Source organism: Cataglyphis hispanica, chromosome 5 (assembly GCF_021464435.1).
Source record: "Cataglyphis hispanica isolate Lineage 1 chromosome 5, ULB_Chis1_1.0, whole genome shotgun sequence".
In the NCBI taxonomy this organism is placed as follows: domain Eukaryota; kingdom Metazoa; phylum Arthropoda; class Insecta; order Hymenoptera; family Formicidae; genus Cataglyphis; species Cataglyphis hispanica.
The window spans coordinates 2,118,723-2,128,586 of record NC_065958.1 but is presented as its reverse complement, the minus strand read 5'-3'; the positions used below and the strand labels follow the sequence as shown (position 1 = coordinate 2,128,586).

General features: G+C 31.3%; 4 protein-coding genes across 6 annotated transcripts; 2 read left to right on the top strand and 2 right to left on the bottom strand.

Annotated features, from left to right (window-relative positions):
- Window positions 1-776: 776 nt before the first annotated feature.
- On the bottom strand, window positions 777-3,630 carry LOC126849528 (popeye domain-containing protein 3-like). Its single transcript, XM_050591458.1, has 7 exons — window positions 3,463-3,630; window positions 3,028-3,162; window positions 2,649-2,830; window positions 2,324-2,563; window positions 2,104-2,256; window positions 1,775-1,919; window positions 777-1,612 (listed from the first exon to the last, which is right to left on the bottom strand). The coding sequence occupies exons 1-7, from the start codon at window positions 3,515-3,517 to the stop codon at window positions 1,440-1,442; spliced, it is 1,083 nt and encodes a 360-aa protein (XP_050447415.1). The 5' UTR covers window positions 3,518-3,630; the 3' UTR covers window positions 777-1,439.
- Window positions 3,631-4,582: 952 nt separating this feature from the next.
- Window positions 4,583-6,399, top strand: LOC126849537 (uncharacterized). Of its 2 annotated transcripts, none has more exons than XM_050591475.1 (6): window positions 4,583-4,695; window positions 5,029-5,188; window positions 5,271-5,452; window positions 5,668-5,794; window positions 5,879-6,051; window positions 6,144-6,399. In XM_050591475.1, exons 2-6 carry the CDS (start codon window positions 5,042-5,044, stop codon window positions 6,226-6,228), a joined length of 714 nt encoding a protein of 237 aa, XP_050447432.1. In that variant the 5' UTR covers window positions 4,583-4,695; window positions 5,029-5,041; the 3' UTR covers window positions 6,229-6,399. The 2 variants fall into 2 exon arrangements, with proteins under 2 accessions (XP_050447432.1, XP_050447431.1); XM_050591474.1 differs by having other exon boundaries at window positions 4,584-4,830.
- A 78-nt stretch (window positions 6,400-6,477) lies between these two features.
- Window positions 6,478-7,480, top strand: LOC126849543 (E3 ubiquitin-protein ligase MARCHF3-like). Its single transcript, XM_050591486.1, has 2 exons — window positions 6,478-6,720; window positions 6,974-7,480. The coding sequence occupies exons 1-2, from the start codon at window positions 6,478-6,480 to the stop codon at window positions 7,478-7,480; spliced, it is 750 nt and encodes a 249-aa protein (XP_050447443.1).
- LOC126849530 (sin3 histone deacetylase corepressor complex component SDS3) lies at window positions 7,468-9,587 on the bottom strand. Of its 2 annotated transcripts, none has more exons than XM_050591462.1 (8): window positions 9,388-9,587; window positions 9,156-9,225; window positions 8,962-9,075; window positions 8,673-8,874; window positions 8,423-8,603; window positions 7,849-7,963; window positions 7,666-7,750; window positions 7,468-7,606 (listed from the first exon to the last, which is right to left on the bottom strand). In XM_050591462.1, exons 1-8 carry the CDS (start codon window positions 9,518-9,520, stop codon window positions 7,511-7,513), a joined length of 996 nt encoding a protein of 331 aa, XP_050447419.1. In that variant the 5' UTR covers window positions 9,521-9,587; the 3' UTR covers window positions 7,468-7,510. The 2 variants fall into 2 exon arrangements, with proteins under 2 accessions (XP_050447419.1, XP_050447418.1); XM_050591461.1 differs by having other exon boundaries at window positions 7,849-7,966; window positions 9,388-9,584.
- Between the last annotated feature and the right edge of the window lie 277 nt (window positions 9,588-9,864).

The following is a 9,864-nucleotide window of genomic DNA, read 5'->3' as shown; positions in this document are numbered from 1 at the left end:
CGATCGCTCGATCGCTCAAGCGCGTCCCTCCTTGCTCTTAGCCACCCTGATCTGAGGGCGCGAAACTGTACACTCCGGGGGGTTGCGTTCCGTGCGATGATGCGCCTCTGGGGGCTCTCGCGACACTAAACCACCCTTGGAACTAGCGCCACGCCCTCCGCGTAGGTGGCACCACCGCTTGTCAACCCTTTTTATGGGGAAGCCGAAGCGATTGCTGTGAATCTCTTGGAGAGTCCTTCAAACGGTTTTCTTCTACTATTTACTTAGTAGGGGCTTTCTTTCTTTCTATCTCTTTCTTTTTTCTTCTTGCTTATAGATTCCTTTGGTTTTTCTATACGTATTTCTATATTCCTTCTCTGTCTCGAACCTGATACTTTTTATGATCAACACATAACAAAATATAAATTTATTAAAAAGATAAAAAAAAATATTTTCTAGAAAATTTGACAATTTAATTACAATTATAAAATTAGAACAATGCAAAAACATAATATACAACAATGCAATAACATACAATTAATAATAACAAATATATATAATTTTTATAAATACTTTTTACATTGTTTTCTAATTTTTTTTTTTAGGAAGAGGAAGGATATTATAAGATCGTGAAAGGTAAAAACATAAAAGTCATCGATAGAATGTTAAGATTAACGAGACGCTTTTTGTTAAATACTATATGTTTTTATTTATTTAATTATAAATAAGTTGCGCTTTAAAATTTGATTAAATATGTTATGTGTATTTTATTTATATTTTTCGTAAAAATTCTTTTAGTAAGAAATTCTAGATTTTCTCTTCCTTTGCTCAATCCTTCGATCGATTTTAATATTTATAAAAATTTTATAGGCGCATTTGTGTGCATTTGCTTATAAATGTTAAATTTACTTAACACTTTAGCTTTTTCCAAAAATTAATTAAAATATCTTCGTAAGCACATAGTTTCTTTTTTTCTCGGACTAAAGTTTCCATCCTCCAAATTCGTCGTCAAGTTTGATATTTACAAATATGTACAAAGCATTAAATTTACATTACATGCATACACTTTTCGAAAGGTGCTTTCGTTGCAAATTTCGTTGCTGGGCAACAAATCTACGGAATATATCGTACAATATTACGACTAGTGGGAATATATTCTTTGATGAATCCTGTTGCTGTTGATGAATTTACTAGCGAAATTCATGAAATGTCTAATTATGAGATTTTTAGTATTAAATACTTTAAAATTAAAGTGTCTTGACAGTTTTATTAAAGTCCAACAGTGTAACGCTTTGAACGAAAGTAAAAGCGTATGCTCTTTATTGCCGTCACTTTTTTTATCGTTAATCGTCGTATGGTCTCCAACACTCTGTGTTCTTGTAGTCGAAGAACTGTATATCGTGATCGGCGTCCTCGGCATCGCCGATCAAACTCTCGTAATTCGAGTAGGAGGCGTAATGCTATTCGTCGTCGACAATTTCGCAGCTGTGATACTTGCTAGAAGAATCCAACCAGCTCTCCACACCGCTGGAGGCCAGGTCATCGCAAGACGGCAGCTCCGGAAGCGGTTCCATATTCGGTCCTTTCTTCGATAAATTATTCACCGTGCGTTCTTTGGACTTGACGCTGCTAACTAAAATTCAATCAATCAATATAACAATTAATTAATATTAATACAATATAATATAATGATATATTTTAACAAATAATTTTTATTTTTATTAATATTCATATTTTTAAAAGAATAATTTGTGCGGATTATTTAATTTAATCTATTGTATTAGATAATAAATACCGTTGTTAGATGTCGATTTAATTTCTTTCTTGCGGATCTGTGCCTGTCTGTAAGCTCGAGGACTTCTATACTCGCTATTGATGCCTAAACCCGCGCTAATCGTAGGAAGGCGAATGTCCAAGTGTGATCCCTTATCTGTCACTATCTAAGATATCGATAAGATATCGATCAAAATTTCGATAAAGAATTTAATGAGAAATAATATATATTAAATATTTTCTTACATATTAATTAAAAAAATATATAATTTTATACAAATTTATAAAAATTATTATTACAATTTAATTTTTGAAAAGTTTACACTTTTATTTTTTTATCAAAGACAATACCTTGTTATTCATTGCATACAGCTTCGTTGCGATATCTCTTGCCACTAGAGTGGTTAAGACAGTTGCAAGATAAGTTTCCTTTACAAGCAGATACTCCAAAGCTGATCTTTGCCAATACAGATATCTGCATGAACTCGCTGCTATGATAGATACCTAAAGAATTATTAATTTTATATTTCGGGTTTTTTAGTAATTAGATAAAAAATAAATAAAGTCGTACCTTAAATTTATCATCAACAGAAGCTCGAGAACTTTCGAATTCCGGTGAATCTAGAAATTCGCAGGGCAATATGGGATGCAGAAAATTAGTATCGCTCAAAACATTGACTTTGCCCGTGAGAAGTAAACCTAATCTATCGGTTCTCGTTAGATTTTGCATCGCGTACGCTTCGCCGGCATGAAGAGACGTTATCGTCGCAAATTCTGGCGATACTAATCGCTTGAATTGCAATCGTGAAACCTGCATTGAAAGAAAAGAGAATGCATTGCAAGACGTTCTCAAAGATGACATTTACGAACTTGCGACATTATTGTAAAAAATTTACTTTGAAAGGATAAAAGAGCGTATGATAAGCTTCTTCTAATTCGGGATCAAATCTGATGGGTCTCATCTGATAAACAATGTAGACTAATTGACCGATATTGAGCAATAGAAAGCTAAAGTTCCAGGAGAAGATATCTGGTGCGCATATCACGTGCCAAGCCCATCCTGATAGCAACATAAAACCTGAAAAAATATTATGAAATCAGAAAAGAATTGCAAGTTACAGTTGCAAGTTAAGATTGAAATGGCAACTAGCAGTAAATAAAAGTAGCAATAAAATTTGCAAATTAATTTCGCAATCTTTTAATATAATGTATTATTTTTTGGGGACAAATTTCTTCAAAAATATTTACATAAATTTTATATTATTAATTACTTACCTAGGATTAGCACTGAATGCATAAACAAAATCCCCTTTTTAGAGGATGGCGCCGAATACGATAGTGCGAAACAGAAATTTGCTAACTGGAACAAAATGTGTTGTGGCTGTTGCCACAAGCAGAGAGCAGTGTTTCCTTAAAAAAAGAATGAAAAAGAACTGATAGATTGATTTATTGCTTTTCAAAAACTTTCTATTCACATAAACAATAATGGCAATATCCCTATGGGCGACGACTTTTCATTCATACAACTCTCATTATTACACTCTCGTGTCTTAATAAAAAAAAAAAAAAGAGAGAAAAACTTTTTGCTTTTTTCTCTCGTAATTTTACGAATAAAAAATTCTGATATCTTGTGATATTTCGTATAGATAACATGAGAGATAATAAATCTTGCTCCAAAATATATAAGGGTCATTCTTCTCTCAAACTCACCGAGAGCAGTGATGTTGTACGATGGCAAAGGATCGTGCCCTAAGCCAGGACTCATCTTTCTCAGAACGAAAATGCACTATTACGTATTAATGCAATATTACGTATTAACAAGGATACCAGAATCGGCTGTTCATGTTCACTAATATTTCTCGGATAAGAACCTGGTATGTTTTCACCCCTCGCACACGCGGACGCTGAAGGATATCCTTCAGGGCGCATGTGCTAGCTTTACAGGATCGATATTATTTCCTGTCGGTCCGAAGGGATTAAAGATGACAATTTCGCAATACCGATACGCGATAAAGGAAAATTACAAGGTAATGTGCAAGAAGAATGAATTGTTGTAATGAAAAAAGTAATAGAGATTGCAATAATTTTTCAGAAAGTGGACTGTTCAAGTAAACTTAAAAGAATTACTCCGAAATTTTATTATCAGACTTTGGAATTCTTTCTATAATTTTGATTATTTTTAATAGTTTAAGATTATATTCAAGATTATTTATCGTGGCAATTTTCTCAGTGAATTTCTAATTCAATTTATGTAAAGCTGTGCAGCAACACAATTAAATGTACAGTTAAAATTTCTTAGATAGAAATAGAAAAAGAAAAAGAGAAAGAGAAAACATAAAAAAATTAAAATATTCTTATATTTTTATATTAAAATTTAACTTTTTTAATTCTGTTTAATTCACTAGAAATATCACTCCTAAGTAATTTTACATAATAGTTTAATCAATATATCATATAATTATTATTTATTAAATTTTAAAATATATAGTATAATAAACATATGCATGTGCATGTATATAAAAACGGAGATAAGAAATTATTCTATCGTAAAATAAAATTAGATTATTAGAAAATTTAAAAAATAATAATTATTAAACAATAATCATTTATTTCTCTATGCATAAAATTTGATTGCTATAGTAATAAAATATCCTATTCTTTTCTTTATATCTATTAATAATAATATTTTTCAGAATACAAATTGTATTCAAATTTTTAAACGGCTAGTGATGTTTGACCATGGAACAATATTTTTATTTTTTGACATTTGCAACACTGACAAGATATAATGCGCTGTTGCGTTCGACCGGCAAGGCGCTGAAGTTACTACGGAATCGATAAAGAGTTCAGAATGGAAGCCAGTCATAAACAGCTTATTTATCTTCGCAATAATCGGCCGCCGCGAGCGCTTGCGACGTGCGACAAATCATTTTGGGGTTTCAAGTGAGTCCTAAGGAAAATGCGTCGTTAATATCGGAGCTAATTAAAGCCTGACATTTGTTTCTTCGCACGATTAAACAGCTGACGCATAAGTTTTCGCGTTTCTTGCGCGACTTAACCTCCCAGAAGAAACTCAAAGTGCGTTTTTAAAGATCTTTTTGTATATCTTATTACATTTATTCAGTTCTTTTGATGAGATATTTCTTTATTTTCGGATAATTTTATCTTTTAGTTAACTTTATCAATTTTGCAATACAACTTTTGTATTGCAATGTTGAGTATAATAGTATTTATGAAAGAGAAAGACAACTTATGAAAAATATTGTTTTCTTACAGTTGCAGATGATCAATGTTGGAAGGATGGTATTGCAGATCCATTGCCAACAACAGTGCAGACGCAGAAGAGGAAGACGATGAAGATAGTCCCGAGGAAGAAGTGCCTAACTATAAGGATCAGTACCGTAATCTCAAAAGGAAGCTGAAATTCCTGATTTATGTACGCAAGGAATATTTTTGTGTTTAGTGCTTTCTTTCTTCTTTATACTATTTATTTTGACAAATTATATATTGTGTTGCAGGAAAATGAATGTTTCCAAGAAGCTCTGCGTTCTACACAAAGAAAATTGCTCAAGGTAAATAGAGACAAAAGTTTCCTATTGGATCGCTTGCTGCAATATGAAAAAGTAGATGCATCATTTAGTGAAAGTGATGAAACAGAATCATCAGATGAAGAAGTTGTTCGTCTTGACAATTCTAAAAGGTAAGCAATTGTTTTATTTATATATATATATATATATATATATATATATATATATATATAATTTTATTTTAAATTAATAAAAAATTGTCGAAACTTATTCAACTAATATTTTGTTTAATTTTAATTATGTATTATATCACATAACAATAAAAACTTATGTCATAAATATGATATAAATAGAGAAAATATTGAAACATAATTTTTACATTTTTTAGGAAAAAGGTTGAGATGAGTGTTAATAATCATACTTCTCATCATTCATCAATAGTCACAAAACCACTCAGTACTAGCAAGAAAAAAAAGAGTACACCAAAAGTTGCTAAAACAAACAACACACCTATAGTGAGTATGCTTGTATTCTGCATAACATACTTAAAGATCAAATATAAGTGTAAGAGTACTGAAACTGAAATATCTTTATCTCAGGTACAATCCTCAAATAACGTAGTTCCAATGTCTTTAATGTCTGATGGACACATGACACCAGAGGAAGTGGAGAGACATTTGGAATCTCGTCAAACATATCTGGAACTCGTGCCAGAAAAAGCACCACCCACAGTTCCAACAGAAATGTTCAGTAATGATCCTTCCTTGGACAGGTAGTCTTTTATTATCAATAAATATCACTTATTTTTTTGTGCTTTTTACGTTTGTAATTAAAAACGAAATTATTAAAATGAAAAATTTCTAGCGAGTCGAACGAAATTGGAGAACTTGAAACATCTCCTAGTAACATGGGAGAAGATTGTCTCAGTGTGGACATGATGGCAGAGTGACAAACATTCGTTTATAGTTTACTCATTAATTATTACAAAGTGCACATAGAGTTATATGGCTCTTTAAGATATTCACGCGACTAACTCAATTGTATCCACTAAAACATAATACAAATTTTTATACACAATAATAAAGAATGCTCTTCGCTTAGTCCCTTTTTTAAGAAGAAACATCTGAGAGTTAGAATGCATTTGTCTTATGTTTTAGCAGTTGTTTGTTTATAAATATATTTGCAGAAATTTCTCACTATGATAGCAAAAAGTAATTCAGTAACAAGCATTTTAGATAGCATAATTTCAAAAATAGAAATAGAAATCGAATTAGAACAAGAGACGGCATCATTATGTACAAATCAATCAGAAGTAGAAAATTCCGTAACTTCAAATAAAAGGAGTGTATTATCATCATGCGATTCGATGGAAGATACGAATTGTCGTATTTGTTATGATCCTAATCAAGAATTACCTATTATATATCCGTGCAAATGCAAGGTTTGAAAAAATGACAATTCAAATATCCAAAAATTTTGAGAATTTTAAGATTTTAAAAATCTAGACCTAGGATGTCAAAAATCATATAATCCTATATATATATATATATTTCTTTTATTACATTTTTAATAAATCACACACACACACACACATATATATATAAACCTATGGAATGACTTAATTTTATTGATTAAAAAACATATAGGAAAAGTTTCAATAATTATACAATTACAAATTTGACAACTGGGATTAGGGAACAATGGGTGCAATCCATTTGAAATGTTTGGAGCGATGGCTAGAAGAGAGCAATAGGAATAGTTGCGAATTGTGCGGCTACAAATTCCAAGTAGAACGAACACCTCGTTACAAGGTTCTCCGCTCCATCGTGATTTGGTTGTGCCGGAATCAGGATGAACATCAGATGTACGCTCGCAATGTGAAAGCTGATTTATTCAGATGTCTCGTAGTCATTCCTGTGACCATCGCGTGTTCTTACATCTGCGTAGTCGCTGCGGATTTTTATGCTATGAACAATTACGACAATTTCCCACCCGCGCGATGGACCACTTACTCGTTGTTGTCAATGATGGCATTATTGATCCTGTCTTTCTTTGTCTGGATTTATATGGCATTACAATATCATCAAAAAGCATGGTTTCACTGGTGGCAAAAGTCCAGCATTGTGACAATAATCAATTTGACGCAGGAAAATGCTGCTTTAGAAATTAGAAATGAAAAACGCAATATAACAGAGATCTGACAATAGATGTCGAATTAATCGAGGAATTGATTAAGAGGCTCGTCGTTTAATAGAAATTTTCCCACGACTCAGCTGCGATATATAAATGCGTACTTTGCTGCTATCTGAAACCTTTTTCACCCAGATCTGAAAAAAGTGTACATTTTACGATGATGTGCAATTTATCCAATGTCTCCAACACTTACCGCTTCAGTACCAATTGCCGAAATATGCGCCGCAAACCTGTTAAGATCTTTGCCTTCAACATAAACAGCTTGACCACGGTGAAACCTATTAACAAAAAAATTCAACCAAAGTATTCTTTTATATTTGTAAAAAAATCATGAGATTTGAATATAAAATAGGAGTAAAAATAGATTAAAAAGTACCATCTTCGTTCGTATGACAATTTGCCATCCTCTATCCGAGTTTCTACCAATGGAGTCTCAGATGGTTGTGATATATGTTGAGATGATATATTTACCGCATTGTAATGTGGTAAAACTACTGTAAATACAAACAGATATATTATTTATTAAAAAATTTATTTCTTATTTTTACATACATTATATATTTGTTCTCTTATATTTATACATAGAATGTCTCAAAATTTGTGAAACAGAATACCATAATAAAAGAAACTAAATAAGATAAATCTTTCGGTGATTTATTCCAAGCAATTTTTAAAGTACAAGAACTTAACAAAGTAGATATATATATATATATATATATATATATATATATATATATGTATATATGTATATATGTATGTATGTACATATGTATATACACATACATATATATACATACATACATACATATACATATATATAATAAGCTATGATTCAGTGCCAACTAAAAATTGCTTGAAATAAAAAATTATAAATTTTTATTACTTAGTGTTTCGAGAACTTTTTTACTAGAGATTATTCATGAATTTTGAAACACCCTGTGTATGTGCACCTGGTTTACGAACAGCGGTGGACGTTTTCGCGCGATTAATCGCTTTTAAATCGAACTCGATCTCTTTCTCTTCTAATAGATAATTTACTGATGCTGGAGGTGGTTTTCGCCGCTTTTCTACTTTTTCAGGTACTGGATCATTGGGACGTCTACGTAATTTTCTCGTCATTACTGGTTTTACCTAATTAACAAACAAAATAATAATATTGAAAAATATATATTATTTCAGCAAGATTAATCATCTCAATACCTCCATAGAATCACCAGTAAGCTCCATTGTATGACGATCTGACTCAATTATTTTCCTCTTTTCTTCCATATCGGTAAGCAGATTTTCCTTCAGATCAATTTTTTTCTCTTCAAATTCTTTCACCGCTGCTTTCTTCTCTAATATATAATCTCGTTCAACCCATTCTGTCAAATAGTCTCGGTAAATTATATTCAATCTCAATCTGATAAAAATATATAAAAGTTTATTATTTTTATTAAGATTTTCATAAATAATTATTATATATTAATAACAATAACAAATTAATTACCGTTCTTTATATTGTGCTTCTAATCGTTTTAATTTGCGATTATATTCAGGATGCGTCCCATCTTTCAATTGCTGTAGCTGCTTTTTCAAGCTTGCTAACTTATCTTGATACATCCTGAAAAATTAAATATATAAATACAGATATCGAGTACTAAATTCATTGATATACAAATGTGTTTTATCTTGTAAGCTTACTGTTCTTTAATTTCTGTATATTCTTCGGATTTTCTTTCTCCCATATCAGTTTCACTCGCCTCCTCGGTATCTAAAAAATTTTCATTTATTAATTTTATACAAACATTTCATTATTATTTAAAGTGTTTATGTTACAGAGAAACTAGATCATTCTAAAATTAAAAGCTTAAAAACACAAGAGATAACAGAATTTATGTTAGCTTCATATATCATTTTTTATTATCAAAGATACCTTCATCACTATCATCTTGTTCCTCAGCATCTCTGTCTTCTTCCATATATTCCTCATTATCTTCGTCGAGATCATAATCATCTTGACGATCATACATTGTACAAAATTGTGAATCTTGATAAGACATGACCATTCATATCCGTACAATACATTCTTCTATCGTTGACAAGTTGCTTATGGTTATGTTAGGTTAAATTTGGGTTAGGTTCAATCTACTTTACGAACGCACCGTGCACGACAAAGCGATGCAAAATTGAACACATGATAATCACGTGTTTAACTTATTCAATATGGCTGCCGCGCGCGCTTCAATTGCGTCAAACGTGCACACCGCATTCCTTCATAAACATAGAAATAGTATTAATTAAAAGTACTAATTAATTGGAAAAGTATATCGTAGTAATGTGTTTCGTGTTTGGATTTTTGAATATCGAGAAATCATGCTGCGATATCTCATAAATCGATTGTTAGCTTATA